This window comes from Psammomys obesus, unplaced genomic scaffold (assembly GCF_907164565.1).
Source record: "Psammomys obesus unplaced genomic scaffold, mPsaObe1.curated_primary_1811, whole genome shotgun sequence".
NCBI classification, from domain to species: domain Eukaryota; kingdom Metazoa; phylum Chordata; class Mammalia; order Rodentia; family Muridae; genus Psammomys; species Psammomys obesus.
The window spans coordinates 3,563,776-3,582,599 of record NW_026591643.1 but is presented as its reverse complement, the minus strand read 5'-3'; the positions used below and the strand labels follow the sequence as shown (position 1 = coordinate 3,582,599).

At 43.9% G+C, this 18,824-nt stretch overlaps 1 protein-coding gene across 2 annotated transcripts in view; it reads right to left on the bottom strand.

The window, feature by feature from the left end:
- Kiaa1958 (KIAA1958 ortholog) overlaps window positions 1-18,824 on the bottom strand; it is a 134,807-nt gene that overhangs the window by 34,942 nt on the left and 81,041 nt on the right. Inside the window, exon 3 of one of the 2 annotated variants that reach the window (XM_055611583.1) lies at window positions 391-1,923. The exons of the other annotated variant lie outside the window; for it this stretch is intronic. Within the exon in view, the coding sequence (XP_055467558.1) occupies window positions 881-1,923 (1,043 nt within the window). The 3' untranslated portion in view covers window positions 391-880. Of the gene's footprint in view, window positions 1-390; window positions 1,924-18,824 lie in introns of those variants that run through there. 2 annotated transcript variants of the gene reach the window in all.

The following is an 18,824-nucleotide window of genomic DNA, read 5'->3' as shown; positions in this document are numbered from 1 at the left end:
CCTCCAATTCCCTACCTTCTCTTTCATGCTTGATATACAATCTAACACTCAGAAATATTTTCAAAGTTTTTGGTAGTTTTAGATTCCTTGTTAAATTGATGATCGAACTCACACTGATTTGGGGACAGAGAGCATCCTCTTCAGGTCCAAGCACACACTAAAAATGAGCTAGGTAACAGTCTTTTGCCCCCTCCCCCACAGGGTCAGACCTTGCATATTATTTTTAAATGAGACATCTTCCAAAAAGGAATGGCACCGTTACTTCTCCTTCTACACCCCTCTCCCCAAAGAAAAGTTCTTTAAGTATTGGGATCTCCAAATACGGTGAAAATGAGATGAAGCTAAAACTCTATATACTAAAATATATCTGTAAGTAACTTGATGGTGAGCTTTTGATGTGCTTTCTGGAGCTGGCCTGGCTCAGCAGCATTCTGCATGAGCAGTGGAGTTGTCTCCTCCTGATTCATACAGAATCTTTAAAAAATAAGAAGATAATTTCATCTCTGAAGGAGACTAAACGTGGGAGGTGAGGTGGGGAGAAAGAGTTGAGGACACAGTATCTTAAATGACTCTCGGTTTCTTTTTTGATGTTTTTTAAAAGGGAATTCTTTCTCTACTGTTGCCTGCGAACCACTATAGTTCTGCCATGTCTGTAACAGCCATTATATGTAATCACCCACAAGCACACTTACTTGTCTCAAGCCTAAAAATATCATGTTAGTAATACTAAACTATCGCCATTGGCTTATCTGTAAAAAGAAAAATATAGATTTGCATTTTATAAAGCTAGCACTGAGAGCAGGTGAAAGGCGACAAAATACAGTACACATGATAGTTTCTTGGGACACAGAAACCAAAGTGGGGTGAGCGAGCCACCTGGTCAAGCCGTGTCTGAGGAAGAGTCGTAAGAGGAGACAATGAAATTGCCGCTGCTGGAGTGGCTGGCCACTGACTGGGCGGCCTGCTGGCTCAGGCTATTGCAGATGAGCACCAGCTGGTTGCTCTGGGCCTCGGACAACGTGCTACAGCTCTGGTACACACTGAAGTTAGTTTTCCTGCCAGGGATGTTGCCCTTCTCACACATGGTCTTCACCATCTTGGCCAGCTTATTCTTGCCAAGGGCCTGGCAATTGTACCAGTGAAGAGCTGCCAAATTCACAACTGGCTTGATGGACAAGTAGAAGGGGGCATCCTCATAGCGCATGGCAGGAGGCCTCCGCTGGGCATACTCCTTATAGTCTTGCACGGGGCAGGTCTGTGGGGCATGCTGGGTGGCATAAACTCGTGAGTCCGTGCCTCCTCTCTTGGGTTTGGCATTCAGATCACCAGTGTCCTGACCCATCCACTCCAAGTACTCAAGCCCAGTTTCTGTGACCCGGAGCCGGATATCGCCCCATTTCAAGGTGGACCCATGGAAGCCTGTGCAGTGCCCAAAAGCTTTTGTATTGTTGAGCCAAACAAGGTTGAGCAGACCCTCCGGGTTGTATCTGCTCAGCAGTCCCCTCTTCCGCAGGATGAGCTCGTCGGCAAAGGTGAGCTTCATGGACTTGTGCGGCTTGTTTCCTTTCCCTTTGCAGCGGAGCTCGATCTGCTTCTGCTTCAGGGCCTCCTGGGAGCGCTTGAACTCCTTGTCCCGGGTAATGCTGTAGCCGTACCTGTGCTCCTTCAGGTACCGCTCCAGCCCGCACTGGTAATTCGCCAAGCTGTTGGGTTCGTACTCAGACCCGTCCTTCTGCCTGGCATCCACGAAGAAAGAGGCAAGGTAGGCATCTAGCTCCTTGCAAGGGATGACATAGATCTCTCTGGTTTCGGAAGGGTACTTGGAGATGAGGAATTCGCGGAAATTGCGGAGCGCGGTCTGCGTGCTCCGGATGGTTTTCTCGTTCTGCTCCCTGCTGAGCTCAGCTGCTCTTTCATCCTGGTCTGCAACAAACGGGGGAGGGGAGGGACAGAGAGGGTGTTGATGAGTTCAGACAATGCACTTGCTACTCTGAAATAAAGTTTCCTTTTATAATGAAAAGGGGAAAGAAGGATCAGTGTTTTGGAGCACAGTGCTAACCGGTACTGCCTGGCTGGCCTTGCCGCACTAATGAAGCCAAGTTCAGTTTCACAAACCTACCGGACAAGACACAGCCCATCATGACCAGAGAGAACTGCTTTTTCAAGGTTATATTCTGTTATTTTGTTGTTGTTGTTGTTGTTGTTGTTGTGTGGTGAGCGTGCATGACGTGTGTGAGAGAGAGAGAGAGAGGGAGAGAGAGAGGCGGAGAGAAAGAGAGGGACAGCGAGAGAGAGAGAGAGAGAGAGAGAGAGAGAGAGAGAGACACAGTAGGTACAGATCCTCCCACGGATAGAACTCAGGTCCTAAGGCTTGCATGGGGAAGCACTTTGTTCCTCCCAAGCCATCTTGAGTCACACAGTTTAGTGAGTGAAGGTTTGCAGGAAGGGTGAAACTGGGTAGTCTTTTGAGGAAAAGCGTAGGGCAGAAATGTGCTCTTTGTCCTCTGTAGCATGCGAGGCACCCCTCCCCCAGCTGGTAAAACACAGCGTTTGTGAAACTGGAGGCCGCACTGGCTGCGTTCGTTACTGCACACATCACTGACGTCTATTTAGAAAGTCTGTTTAGCAAGTATCAAGTGATACTTGCTCTTCTCTAAGATTTCTGGCCCACACACTTGTCAAGTATTCCTATGGACAGCAAAACAGTTTGATCAGAATCTGCCTGGTATTTTAAAGGAAAACCAGGACTAAGCTTCATGGTAACAAAAGAAAAATTACTGTGAACGTCATAACTGAAGTGAAAGAAAGGGCCTATCCTGGTTCCGTGGTTTGTGTTCCTGATTTATCATCTACCTTCTGCCTGGAGGGCTTTCGGCACAAGCGATGGATCATCCATTCAGTGGCACTGCTCAAAGGTGGCAGGCCTCACACTTTCCTATGCTTCAGGCCTACGATGCTTTGACAAATACAGACTACTGGCGGCAAGTCTAGGAATCTGCATTTTCGTCAATACCTCCATGCTCCTGATGAGACTCAAAACCACACCAGAGTAAAGAAAGTTCTGGTGGCTCAGCCTGTAATTCCAGCTCCTTAGGAAGCTGGGGATCTCAAGTTCAAAGGCTACCCAGACTCAGGAAAGCCAACTTCTATGCCTGTGTCCTTTACAAGGAACTCTATTTCGCCTATTTAAAAAAAAAAAAAAATTAAGAAACACTATTTAAGTGGTTTCATGTCAGTAACATTTAATTCAAACTTGAGACCTTAACATTAATCCCAGCACTTGGGAGGCAGAGGCAAGCAGATCTCTGTGAGTTTGAGGCTAGCATGGTTTACAGAATGAGTCCAGGAAAGACAGGGCTACACAGAGAAACCCTGTCTTGAGGGAAACAAAACAAAACAAAACAAAAACTTGGTTAAAATCACCTGTTTCTGTATGTCACACATGGTCTGGACAAAACTCAGAAACCCAAAATAGAATTACACAATAGAAAACCAGTCTATCTACTGGTAAACAATGAAGCTGGTTTTCCTATTGATTTTTAAAAAGGAAACACAAAAAGTAATTTAAAACAATGAAAAATATAACTTAGGACTCTTGGGTATAAAGCAACAGCATTTTGTTTATTGAAAATATCTAAAAATATTTAAAAATTTCAGATTAATTTGTAAGACTGCTCAGTGGAAGTCTTTGTAATTACTATACCCAGTAATATGCTGGATTTTATTCACAAGATAAACTACTTTTCATAAAACATTACCATACATTACTACATATCTATGAATAAACATGTTATTTTTAAATGACAATTCTAAGGCAGATTTCCAAATTTCTTATGTACACAGGCACACTTGAGATATTTCCAAAATCAAGCACACAGACTTTATGCTTCAATAGCTTCACTTTCAGTGTCTGAATTTCTGTAGCTGAAACTGCTCTCATGTTAACAGTGAAGACCACCTCCTCTTTCCAGTAAAAACAAGAAAGCAGCGTTGCCTGTAGCCTTTCACCAGCTGAGTTCTTAACTGTTTTTACAGGTGAAGCCAGAAGCCAGCATGAGTTTACTCTGGTTGCTCATGCAAATACCTAAAAGCAGTCTTCAAACTTCCAAAGCTTTCCAGGAAATAAACATTCACAGGCAACCCCGGGGGGGGGGGGGGCGGGGAATTTCCAGCCCCTCACCCTTTACATGGGCTCTTAAACTGAGTGTGCACCCTCTCCCTGAAATCCAGTACACCTGTCACACACCTACGTGGCCTGCTTGCGCTCTTACACGGCATCGGTCACTACCATCACCATCAGGAGGGCTCTACCTGGCTAGCACTCATTTTTAGTTTGTAAAATATCCAGTACTTTTACCTCCTTAAAAAAAAAAAAAAAAAAAAAAAGAACTGAAATTTGATTTGAAAGCCTTTGGGTGTCAACTTAAAAGTGGGGACTGGAGAGCTGGCTCAGAGGTTAAGAGCACTGGCTGCTCTTCCAGAGGTCCTGAGTTCAATTCCCAGCAACCATCTATCGTGATATCACTAGTGATATCAGTGCCCTCTTCTGGATTTTTAAATAAATCTTTAAAAAATTAAATAAAAGTGGGTGCTGATTTCAGGGCATGTGAGCAAAACACTGGACTCAGAGGAGCATTGGGCAGCCTGCTGCAGGGAAGGTGGTGCGCGGCTGTAAGCGGCTCGCTGTGCTGCAGGAGGCGCCACAGGACAGCCCAGCGGCAGCTTCCTCCATCTGCTTCTCCGCCACACTGCCAGCTCCAGCTGAAACCACTCTGAGCTGACCTCCAGCCACCTTCAGCCCAGTCCTCCTCACAAGGCTTTCCCCCTTTTCTGCTGCATCTCAAGCCTAGTTAAGAAGCAGGCGGTGCGTCTGCTGGAGAACGGTGAGCCGTGGCATCGCCCATCTTGTTCAGCAGCTCCGAACGCACCACAGGAGGCAGCGGGAAGGAAGACACCCCTACTCACTTTGCATGAAGACGGCAAAGAGTTTTCAAACCCTGTAGACAAGCAGTAACGTTCTCAGCTAACAACAAAATCAAGTAAGAGAGAATCACTATTAAAACACATAACAAGTTTCATGCATTCGTCTCCAATTTTAGAAAAGTTTCCGCTCCGCTACTTTTAAAGTTTTTTGTTTGTTTGTTTGTTTTTAATGTGTGTGTTTAGGCATAACACACACAGGATAATCATTAAGCGCTCACAATTTTGAGCACGGGTATTCACCTGTGAACCTAGTAGCCCTATCAGAATTCCTTCTCCCAGGCCTATGGAATCTTGCTTTGGCTTCTTTTTCCTCAGCTTGCTCATGGTTGTGCCTCTCTGCAGTGTGATGGTCCGCTGCACATAAACCCAGCACCTCGGTGCGCCCCAGAAGCCAAGAGAAGTTAACAAAGCAGAGTGTGGCAGCTACGGACAGGCAGACACAGACCTCTCTTCTGACTAGGGCAAGTGTTTGTCTTCTGTGTCTGTGTAGGTACACACGCTCACACGTGCAGAGGTGTGCAGGTGTGTGTGCTCAGTACTTGGCGCAGGCCAGAGGCCGAGCACAGGTAGCTTCTTCAAATGCTCCCCAGCTTACACTTGTGTGTGTGTGATGCGTGTGCACACTCATTCACACGAGTGTGGGTGCACACTCGAAGGGCAGAGGACAATTTTGAGTTTTTCTTCCACTCTGAAGCAGTTCACCTGGCTAGCTCGCCGCAAGCATCTGGAAGCCCTTCTCCCATTTCACTGCAAAAAGATGCACATATCAAACCTAAGTTTAGTTCTGGGAATCAAATCCAGTCTTACGTCATCGGCCCTCTATCATTCATCCACCTCTCCAGCCTTTGCCACTTAAAGTTTTCAAGACAGAGTCCCTCACCGCACTTAGAACTCCCCAATTTGCTAGCCTGATTGGCCTAGTCCCAGGGGTCCTATTGTCTCCACCTCCCCAAGAATGGGAACATGAGCACGCAATGCCACACCCGACCGTTTACTTTGATGCTGGGATCTGAACTCTGGTCCTCATGCTTGCCAAGAGAACACTTTGCCAACGGAGCCATCTCCCTAGCTCCTAGAGCAAGTATTTGGATCATGTAAATCTGCAGGGATGAAATAATGTCTCGTATAGCTTCCACCAGCCTCTATGCATGACAGATGAATCAGTATCTGTGTACTGAGCCTTAGTGTGTGGCTTAGGGTCTAAGGAGCTATCCTACAGAGCCCAGCCTTCTCCCCAGGGTCTGCCCACCCACCTGGGCAGCAGCCTGAAACCTCAGCGAGGTGGGCCACCTCACCTACACACCAAGTGACAGGCCAGGAAAGAGTGGGCCAGTTGACAAGCATAATATACACAGCTTTTGCTCCTGGGAGTTTACCATCTTGTGCAGGACTGCACCGAAGTCAATCTTTAAAACACTAGCCCAAGGCTGTGAGGAAAACCAGCATTTTCAGCAAATGTGCTCAGCCACTCAGAACACTGAGAAGTTCCCCCACACCCGAGCTAGGGTTTTCATACCCTCCCCATGCTCCATTAATCCAATTATTCTCTCCCTTGATAAGGGGATGGCATGGAAACACACAGAATTAGTTTAGCATCTTACGGTCTCATTTAATTTGAGAAGATCTATGTTAGATTTAAATCCAGACACACCGGCTTCTGTTGCTGCTACATCAAATTTAGAACAAGCACACACTTCTCTGTGGCATCGCCGAGTGCTGTTATTAAAGCAATACATCTGCAGTGAGTGTGAGCAATTCCTGATGGCTAACTTCTCCTTTATCATTTTCATGTACAACCAAGAGTACTTTGTCTCATCTTTAACTTAGTAATGTCCCAACTCTCTATAAACCATGAGCTTATTAAATAAGAATGCACTTTACATATGAAAAATAAAATATCTGGTGAGCAGATTTATATGTAGGAATCAACAATGAACTCACACTCATGGGTATCATTAAGCCCTGAGCATTTGAGGAATTTCTGTGGGTAAAAAAGCAAATCCTTAACTGTTGTGAAGACACCACAGCTAGAGAGGTCAGCAATGCACAGAAAGCGAGTTTCCTAGGCCATGCACACGCCGTGGAGTGCGCAGGTTCAACAGGAGTTGAGATATGCAAGCGGAAGTGGCAGGAAAGCTTCATCTGTCTCTATAGAGGGCTTGGAAGATGTTCTGGAAGGTCAGGTACCATTTGGTTAGGCAACAAAGGAGTGTGGGGCATCCCTGAAGAAACTGCTTGAGAAACGGCAAAGATGTGAGGGAGCACCATGAGCTCGTGAGTATAAGCGCTGGCTTTTGTTTAGGGTAGGGGTCAGGCCGCACAGGGAGAAAGCTAGACCAGTGGGATGGCCACAGGGACGATGCTAGTGCAGAGAACCCCCAAATGTCAAAAATCTGACAGAGGTACGTTCTAAACATATAAGCACAGCCGCTTCCCCGCCTGTGTGGTCCCTGCCTCTGCTGCCCCTGCCGCCCAGCGCCTGCTAGCTTCTGGCACATGCGTAGTTTTTATGTGTCTCCCTCGGCTCAGCTCACCCCTCGCACTGCAATGCAGTGGTCAGAGTCTGGAACCGCACCTGAGAAGCGCGCGCTCAGGAAGCGCTGGCTGGCTGAGCCAGCACTTAAGTTAAAGGACAGTTACCGACATAACTGTAGTTACTTGGCTCACTTAGGTCAGCCGTGCTGACTGCAGTTGGAGAGCATTATGATAAAGCAAGGGGCACTAATTTAAATTCGTGGAGTCACAAGCAGACTTCACATGCTCCCTTGATCCTTTCTTAGGACTGTAAGAGTCAGCTGCTGGTTTGAATATCCATTCTGATGGTATGAAATTACGTAAGAGGCCCTGGTAGTTTTCCTTAGAGATACTTCCCTAGGAAATTAGAATTACCAGCCATCACAACAAACTGTTTGCTGGGCAGGGTGGTACAGCCTATAAACACAGGCATTTAGATGATGAGTTTAAAGCCAGCCCAGAAGAGATCCAGCTCAGAACAAAAACTGCTACAAGATAGCAACTTCATTGTAGTAGGATAAGAAAACAATGCTTTAGCAAAAGTCTGCATTAGAATACGTGTACCCATAAAAGTCAGTGGCAGCTCTCTCTTTTTTCCTGATCTTCACTCTAAAGATAATGTACTGACATCATAATGTCAATGAGGTACTTCTTCATAGATACCTCTTGTTTAGAAGAAATAAATTTCTTATGATTTTCTATGTTGGAGAAATAAGAGCTCCTTTTGACAGTCTTAGAAAACAGGCAACCTAAATTTTTCTTAATAGCTATAAAACTTACTTGGCAAAATTTATGCTTCATTTTTTGAAAACAGCAATAGCTCTTAATAGCCACAACAGTAAGCTACATTTGCCCTAAATGTAAATTGTGTTAATTTTACAATTGCCATAAAATACATTAAAGTCATTGGCTTTCTTCTCTTTTAAATTTGTTCCTTACCCACTTTCTGCCCTTTGCTAGAACTTTGAACCCTGCTACTTCTTAGGCTGTTAACGTCACTGAGTGAAGCTAGGCGTCTCTGATGTTGGAGCTGCCTGACCAGCGAATTATTCCTATGCTTGGTTAATCTTTTCTATTGTAGTAAAATACATTTCATCTACGCACAGACACACCTTTCCAGAACATAAAACTAGTTTTGATAGTGTCTTTTACTGAAGCGGCAATCACTCAAGGGCACCGTGACCTGCTTACGACTCTGGATGGGCGCTCTATGTGACTACATAGCCTCTGGAGACTTTCCTCATCAGAAATTTAGGAGAAAGAAATACAGCAAAACATTTTGTAGAATTTATTAAAACAACACAAGGGGTCTGAAGTGCATGGAAAAGACCTGTTTCTTTCTTATCTGTGTCAGTGGTTATCTCTAAATGAATTAAATCAGGCTACAAAGCTGTACGTTGAGAGGCAGAAGTGAGCCCACAGCATGGAATTAACTTCTGGCTATCAGGGTGCAGGAGTCTGCATTTTAAACAAGTCTCCAGATGGTTCTAACATAGGTTCTGAGTGCCTGGGAAGGCCTCTTCCTCCTCCCAGGAGGCCCACACCCACATTGCCTCACATCCATTACCTGCGTGCCGCCTGTGTGCAGGGTTTATAGGCCGAGTTTCACTTCCGGGCGAGACACTGGCTAAGCGCTGGGGAGGCCTGTCTGTTGTGCATGTTGTGTAGTGCTGAGTGTATGTACCTGACGAGGGCAGCCAGAAGAGGGGTTGGAGCCTTCAGAACCGGGCTCACAGGCAGCTGAGACCCATCGTGGGTGCTCAGAACAGCACACACTCAACCACTGAGTCAGCTCTGCTCTCCCTGGGGTAACTCTTCGGCTAAACACTTTACTGAACTGAAAGACATTTCAAAATCTTCATCTCCTTGGCCCACCCACCTGACACAGGCACTGTGGCCAATGGTTAATAGATCTTCACCAACAGCATGCCTTTCAAATCTTAGAAGCACTGCTTGAGCTGAGCCACAGAAAATCATGTGTTTTAAACCTCAGTTTAAGTCTTAGTTTCTTTAATTGAAGTGGTTATAATTGTATCTCTTAAGAATTGAGAAAGAGTGAAGTTTATTACTTAGCTCAATATTTGGCACACAATGTATCAAGTTCAACCCTTTAAACACATCACTGCTTAGAAAATATATTCCAACACGCTATGTCCACATCGCCCTATTCTAGCAGGAGAAGCCGCTCCGTGACAGAGCGCTGGCGAAGCCAAGTCCTGGGTTTACCACCAGCACTAACTGAGCTCCACTCTTGATGCTTTTTTTGTAGCAAAACATTAACTAATTTTTCCAAACCTTTGTAAGCCGTTCATGTATGAGTAATACTTTGTTATGGGCAGTTGTGAACTGGAATTTATTTACATCTCAAACAGCTTTCTGGAGCCCATTTATTCCCCAAGTTTAGGGTGTCACTATGAGACAAGGTATGGTGACTGAATAAATTCAGTATAGAATTAAACAATAAGCTGGGTGTGGCGGTACATGCCTGTAATCCCAACACTCAAGGAGGCAGAGTTTGAGGCCAGCTTGGTCTACAAAACAAGTCCAGGACAGCCAAGGCTACACAGAGAAACCCTGTCTCAAAACACCATAATAATAATAATAATAATAATAATAATAATAATAATAATAATAATAAAAAACAATGGTACAATCATGGAATTCTCTCTTCTGAAAATGCTGGGCTTTTAAAATAACAAAATAAGACACTAACAGGCAAAAAGGAGATCATTCAACAGGTTTAAAAATAAACTAGAAAAAGCTTAAATCTCAAGGTTAATTCCTACTCATGGAAGGAAATTTAGCATTCCAAAGCAAAGGCAAAAAAAGAAAAGAACAAGAGAATAAATATTGTATGACAGTAATCACAATAAGCACTTTCATCATGGCTGAAATATATTCTTAAATCAGCTTCAGAATGTGACTGCTTTTGTAGGCTTAACAGCCTGAAAGCCGCACAACGGTAATTAAGGCAATACATCATCTTGTGGACTGTTCACAGACTGTGACAGGGCCCACTGAGATATTGCTTATTAGAGACCACAGGGCCCCACCGCCACCTTTTCATTACACTGCCAGACACTGAATCAAGAGGACCTTCCGATGTGTCTGAGTATCTGCCACTGGCGTAATACACAGAATATGCAGCGCGCTGCTGCAGACTGAAATACAGCCCAGCAGATACAATTTCCAAAACAATCTTGCGTTTTCACTCTCACTTTCCTTGTGGCTGAAGACACAGATTCAACATTTCTATTTCCCACAGATTCAGTAGCGAAGCCTTGGCTGTACCTCACACAGCCAGCCCTCTTGCCGTTCATTCTTTACTGATTTAAGTACATAGCACAAAATATCTTACAAAGACATTTTCAACTCATACATGTTTTCTAGTGCTGTTAACATGATTCCTAAAAGAAACACATTATGAAATTCAATAGTGGATCATTTCCCAAAATAAAAATTAGTCTCTGTATAGTTCAGAAATTTAGCCTTGACAACACTGTTCCTCAGGGAACTCAGGGAACTGGCACACTCTTGAATTTGCTGTGTGTACCTAACTTTAATTTCTAAGGAGCTGCACTTTACTGAAATAGATGGTTTTAAAAAGTAACTATTCATACGTGAAAAGGGACTCTAAGAGGATATAATTGTTTTCCCTCAGGAAATAAAAAAAAGTTGCAAAGGTTAAAACAACAAGAACAAAACATAGCAAACAAACAAAACCCACACACATACAAACCAAAACCCTACCCATAAATCCATCACTGAGAGACTGTCAGTGGGTACATTCTGATTTTCCAGTTGCACTCTCCTCCCCCTTTAGGGAGAGGATGAATCCAAGGTGTTGCACATAACTAGCAAACTGTTCCAGGATGACCCACACCCGCAGCCCTTAATTTAACATTTAATCACAAACACTACCCATTAATTAACAGGAGTGTAGTCCATTCTGTCCTAATTACAGGCTTTGCTTTTCTTCTGTATCCTATTTTAATTTTCTCTGGCAACACTGCTTTGCCATATACTCAAGAGAAAAGCCACTGTTAACACAGCCTGGCTCAGTTAGCATTTCTGACACATTCCTTTTGATCACTCAGGGCTGCCCGAGGATTTGGACTTGAATCTACTATCCACAACTGGTGCAGAGATCCCATCGTTGCTTAACTCTAGGTCGTTCCTTCCGCCCACCACCACGCTGCTTCGACTGCTCTCCAGCTGCTCTAAGAATAAGCTAGAGAAAACACACCGCGGGAGCCGCTACAATGTGCGGGTGCACGGTGGAGAGGTGGGAGGGGAAGAGAGACAGAATGATCTGAGCACTGTGAAGAGAAGCGGATCTGGAGAGGCGAGGAATAGCCTGCTCTGAGTAGCCCGCCCTGCCATCTGAGGCCATGCTGCTGCTAACGGCCACGTCTGGGTCCACAGTCGTGCAGTGGCAGGGGTTGGTGTCGATGCCCGTGGCCCATGTTACCACCGAAGGCCACGCGGACAGCCCTGGTATGGGCTGTAGTCTGGGACCTTGCTGATGTCCTACAGCTGGGCACGCACCTTGGCAGCACAGTAGAGCTGGCTATGGTGGTGAGGGGGTGTGGTGAGCTCAGCCTGGTGGTGTGAGTGCAGGACAGCTGGCTGGCTGACCAACTCAGCTACCACCCAGATCCAGGCCTTTGAGTTGGCCATTCCAATATCTGCACCACCTACAGACTGCTGGACTGAGTGCCGGTCCTGCAGACCCAAAGCTGCAGGGCCTCCATGTCACAGGGCAACAACAGGCTATCAGAGAGGAGTCCCGGTGAGGATCCAGTACTGAGGGTGAGGCAAAGACCAGAGGCCTCGAACCAGACCCATCACTTACTGCAACAAACATCTGTAAGTTAAGATGTGTGGATGAAAGAATATACTGTTCAACTCACTACAGCTTCCAAGACAAGATTTTTTGTTGTTTTTCTTCTGGTTCTCCTTTGGGTGGGGGGTTTCAAGGGTGGAGAGTGGATTCAAAGGGACAGGAAGATGAGGGGGATTGGGATGCATGATGTGAAATTCACAAAGAATCAATAAAAAGTTAAAAAAAAACAACCCAAGTCTTCTAAATCCCACACCTATCCACGATGCTCCCCTGCTCAACCTCCATAAAACCCTACCTGGTCTGCCTCCCCAGCCCAGTCTTCATTCCGGCCCACAGTGGCAGCCATCCATATTTTCAAATGTCCTTTTCTTTCAGTAATATAGGTGGGTCTCTATTGAAAGGCTTGGCACAACACAAGTCCTCCTTCAGGGATACACTTCTGTCTTCCATTTTTCATGATCTCAGTCTTCATTCTCAGCCAAATGCCACTCTTCCTAGGGAATCCTCCCAAACCCTCCCCCAACTCCAACGAACCCTCACACCTTTGCCAGCACAGCATCTCTAACAATGTGTATTACATACTTGTGTGGTTATCCAACTAACATCTGTGATGCAACCTTACAGTATAAGCTTCATGGAGTAACAGGCTTTTTATTTTTACCATGGATTCACCAATGACTGAAGTTGTGATAAATAGTTAAGCGAATTAATTTGAGTATCAGAACATATACACTAAACTGTGTAGGAAAAAAAAATAAAGCAAAAACAACAACAACAAAAACACCAAACCAGAACATTGTGATTTACTCTTTTAAAAAGGCTTTATTATTACATTTGGTGACTGTGCGTGTCATAGTGTGGAGGTCAGAGGACAATGTTTGGGAATCAGTTCTTTCCCTATAGCATGTGAACCTTCGAGATTCACTCAGGTCATCAAGACCGGTGACAAAGTACTTTCACCTGCTGAGCCACTTTGCCGGCCATATGTCCCTTTCCTTCCTGGAAATCTTACTTTCTGTATATCAGCTTCAACTTTCAGCAAAATATCTTCAGTGCCTCAGCACGGGAGGCCCAGCTTCCAGTGCCTCTGATCATGTGTGCTGCGGCTGGTAAACCCTGATTTCCATCTCTGACGTAGCTGGAGACTAGAAGTAGGAAAGAGAAGGGATGCTGGTCTGGTGTAAACACCTTGCAGCTAAGGAGGATGCTGAGCATGAGAAGCATCCTTGGTCAAGAGCGCAAGCCTGGGGACCAGACGTCCGGTCAGAGTAGATACCTCCCACCTGGTTAGTGCAGTGGCCGTCAGGAACTTCCATCCTCCTGTGACCTAGCTTCTTCATCTGTAAGTGGTGTGTGGTGTCATCCATTATCACAGCGTTGGGAGGGATGAATTAGCACAAGATATCACAATTGTTGCCGCCGCTATTTTACACTCCGGGAGACTGGGAAGTTAAGTGAGCAGCACTCTTTATCAGCCAGGCACATGACACGTGGGAGGCAAGGGCAGAAGAGCGTCTGCAAGTTACAGGCCGGCATGGTCTACCCAGCAGCTTTCAGGACAGTTAAGGCTATAGAGTGAGACCCATCTCAAAACAAAACAAAACAAACAAACAAAAAAGGCCAAGAGTTACTGTGTCATCAGCTCATCGGTACAAGAGAACTAAAGGGTGTGAGGGCAAACTTCTCTGGCTTCTACAACTGAGAACAAACATAGCATGAGGTAACAAACAATGGGGATGAAATGAAACAGAATATCCACTATACAAATTACCAGAAACTTCTGATTAGAAACCTCATCTTCCTCTCCGTTTACAGCATTTATATGGCTGCATATTTGTCAGTACAAATAAAAATATGAAGACATCTTGCATAGAAAATGCATAATAATGTAAAAAACAAAAAGCGGTTATTAATCAACCTGAAGTAAAAGATGTATGGTACATAAAGCACAAGAAAGCAAATAACATAAATATGGAAATGTGTAAAACTCTAATAAATTACCTCCTTCTGAATTGCGTTATTAATATTCATTAAATTCCACCCAAGAAGCAGTGCCCTAATGGACAGAAGGAAGATGCTAATTTCTGTAAGTGGGTCAGGGATGACAGTACAGCACATTTTAGAAAACTTCACTGTAAAATAAAAAATAAAGAAGTTTTCTATGTAAGTTAGTATTCTATGACTCAGTTATAAATACAAGCAACGAAGAAAAACAAGGCCTTTAACAATGAGATTACTTTCTCAGAACAGGGAACAATTTAGAAGCATTAATTACAATAGCATTCCAAGTATCAAAATTAGCATACTCAAGACTATAGTTATCTGTAAAATAAGATTCCAGACATTGTTTTCAAAAAATACAGCTGTGTACTTTGAATCAAATCTCAGCCAGATTCATAGAAACAATAAATATTATAATTTTATATGGAGTAATTTATTTTCTGCAAATGAAATTTAGGCATTAAAGTGAGCGTTGTATAAGTTTATTTTAATTCTCCACTATACTTAACTACTGTATTTACTGACTATGTTAGAGGCCTTCAAACCACCTCTGCGATATATGTAAATCTGAAAGCTGATATATATAAAAACTGGTTTTTAAAAATTAACTTTTCTAGCTGGCATACAAAATAATTATGCCATTTTCATACATACAATCATTGGTAAAAATTGTTAGTGATGCCCTCCCTTCATTATCTCTCGATCCATCCTCTTGTCAGTAACAAGCAATGAACTTGAATTCTTAGTCTAAACACAAAACAGGAAATCTCTGACATGAACTCAGTGGCTGGCTCTTTGATTTCTTCCCGCTCCCCCCATGGGAGGAGCAGCCGTACCAGGCCACAGAGGAAGACAATGCAGCCAGTCCTGATGAGACCTGATAGACTAGGGTCAGATGGAAGGGGAGGAGGACCTCCCTATCAGTGGACTGGGGGAGGGGCAGAAAGGAGATGAGGAAGGGAGGATGGGATTGGGAGGGGATAAGGGAGCAGGCGACAGCTGGGATACAAAGTGAATAAATTGTAATTAATATAAAAAAATAAAATCTAAAAAATAAAGCAAACAAACAGGAAATGTAGTATCTTCTTCGGACACCACAGCAGACCACTGTGTGGCAATCCTGCAGAGCGCTGAGCTGTGCTGCCCAAGGGCACTGCTTTACCACTCAGTGTTACTCTGTACTTGTATTTATTATTCAATTACTATGAGCTAGACATACTATAGGGAAATCAACAACTTTGTTCCTATAAATCACTCTGAGAGGAAGAAAGAGGTGAATAATGGTTTACTTATATATACATAAGTATACCCAAAGTAGCAGGATCTATTAGTCATTGCTGAATTGAGTGAAAAACATATGGATGCTTCTAATGTTTTCAAATTATCATATTAAATGTGTCCAAAACAAGATAAAGATCATCATCCATTAGAGAAATGTAAATTGAAAGCACAATAAGATACAGCACTTCATACTCCATTTTGATGTGGTTATAATTAAAAGGCAGAGTGCAACATATGTTGGCAAGGATCTTGAAGTTAGACCAACGTATGTTGACGGGAATGGCACAACCATTTAGGAAGACAATTCAGCAGTTCCTCAAGATGACAAATACAGAGGTCCGACACGATTTGCCAAGCTTACCCCTAAGGCACCTGCCCAAGAGATCTGGAAACATCTCTCCACATTAAAACCTAACGGGTGTTCACAACTGAGATTTTCCCATTAAGAGCCAAAAAGAAGAAACAAAAAGTAATGTCCGAAAAGCGATGAAAAGATAAACAAAATATGACACATCTATACAATGGATATTATCCAGCCTCAAACAGGAAGGAAGTCCTTACATACACATGCAAAGAGAAAAAAACGAAGTCCAAGAATTGGTAAGCTGTGAAGCCAGTTTATAATTTGGGTGGATAAATAGCATGTGTTTGAACAGGGAATGAGGAATGAGACTAGAGCTAGGAAATTAAATACATTCTCAAGAACCAAGACCGGTTTCAAAAAACCAAAAGCAAAACCAAATCAAACCAACCAAACAAACAAACAAAAAGGAAAGAAAGAAACCAAGAACCTAAAACACTTCTTGAGACAAAACTAAAAATAAAACAAAAAAGTTCCATTTTGATGGTCTGGTATACAGAGTGCCTACAGTCGGTAAGCCCACAGGAACAAGGTCACGAGCTGTGCTGGAGTCCTATGCAGGCCGCTGGGCTGGTGGCACCTGGGGCCTTACCCAAGTGCTACAGACGTCTGCATACCAACTGGGTGCAACAATGCACGACTGATAGCATGACCAACCACTTTACCCTTGGGTCTGAGGCCTGCTCCACAGAAGGGAACTTACACCTAGTTGGGTAGGTCATAAGGCCACAGCAGGAAACCTGCTACTGTTGTTTTGCTCAATCATCATATTGCCATGCCTTCTAAAAATAGTTTATGTCCATACATTTCTGCTGCTCTCAATCTTGGACACTTTTTTCCCAGTAGGTAGCTGTGATGCAGAGACTCACTACTTGGTTAAAGTGCTGAGAATAAAGTGATTTTGAGTGCTCAGCCCTCACCGGACATTTACATTAAACTGCCTCACAACTCAAACACTCAGGGAACACAATCAAAGAGGCAAGAGCTGGAGAAGGCAGGAGGAAATGCTGTGAAATGTCTTCAGGACACGACATGGCCAATGCACTCATAAGCTCACAGCACCTATGACTATCTCTGCAGCATCAGGACAGTCAAAACTCCAGAACCACTGGAAGGGACCTGGGAGGTCCCCAGCTTTAGCTGAGGAGCTATTAGCAGCTGATGGCTACTCAGAGAAAGACAGTCGCTTTTCTTTTGGAGTGAGGCCACCGGTAGGTTGTCCATGCTCTGGTGGACGGCCCCAAACCTACGTGCGTACGGGCAGCACTAAGGGGACTGATGAGTAGCTGAGGGAAGAATATGATGCTGTGAGGCAGCCATGGCAGAGTGCAGGAACAACAAAATGAGTGTCGCTTTCTTAGCCTTTGCTTTTCGTCATTCAAAAACTCTTACTTTAATTTAAAAAATATATTCATTGTGAAGAATTAAAGTAAAAAAAAAAAATGTTTCTGCCTGATCGTGCTTAAAAGTCTGTCCTCAGTTCTCATTTTTCAGAAGTACCGGCCATAAATAAGCCAGACAAAGCTGGGTGAGGTGGTGAGTCCTTCCAGTCCCAGCACTCTAGAGGGAGAGGCAGGCGGATCTCTCCATCCTGCTCTTCATAGCTAAGTTCCAGGACAGCCAAGAGCTGCAGTGAAACCCTGAAAAGGAAGGGTTTAAAGCTATAAAGGTTAGATATAGCCTACAAATTGAAATATGAAAGATGCTTTCTAGGAGCTGTGGAGATGGTTAAAAGCAGTGGCCGCTCTCGCAGAGGACCTAGGTTGAATTCCTAACTCCCACACTGTGAGTCACAACCATGTACCTACAGTTCATGGGGACTGACACCCTAGCCTGGCTTCCCTGGACACTCACGGTACACAGAGATATACTTGATCAAAACACTCATATATGTGAAAGAAAATAATTAAAATAATTTTAAAATCTGAAGTTTCTTTCTAGAGCATTAAGTATGCAGCTATAAATGCCAGCAGATCCAGCATTTCAACCCATGTTGCTTTTACCTACAAACTACATAAAGCCCCTGAGACACATAATGTTGCCTTTAATCCCAGGATTTGGAGGTAAAGGCAGGGCTTCCAAGTTCTAAGCCATTCAGGGATACATAGTAAGTGACAATATTTTTAAATCTTAGACTTAAGTTACCAGTTGTCGTAAAACTAAAATTGCAATTTTAATATAATTAGGCTTATTTGTAGCTAAGTAGAAAGTGTTTGAATAAATCATGAGAGCTGGCTTGCCTGTAGCTTCTCCACTGTTAATTTCTGGCTAAGAAAGACTTGGCTTTCATTTATCACCGCAGCTTAATTGCTCATCTAGCCATTCCCTCTTAGTCAGAAATCACCCTAAAACAGTCCTAATAAATGTTGTTATCTGAAGGCAAACCAATTTAGTCTTACAAAGTCATCTGATTTGATTAACAATATCACACTTTAGCAATTATTTGAAATCAAGTTTTGTTCTTAAAAAATTATCTACCTATCTACCTACCTGTCCATCCATCCACCCATCCACCCATCCACCCATCCAACTATCTATCTATCTATCTATCTATCTATCTATCTATCTATCTATCCATCCATCCATCTATCATCTTTGAGACTGGGGTTTGACCTGTAGCCCACACTGTGCTTAAGCTAGCCCTGGGGAGTTCAGCCTCCCAAGTGCTGGAATTCCAAGCAGGAGCCACCAAGCCAGCAGCTAACAGCACAGGTTGTTTTGAGGGGGCCCAGTCCGGAAGGCGGCCTTTGTCCTAACACCATAGCAGAGCCCACTGCAGTTAGCCCGCCTGAACTTGGCCCTCCCCAAGCAGACCCCAAGTGCTCCTTTGCTTGATCA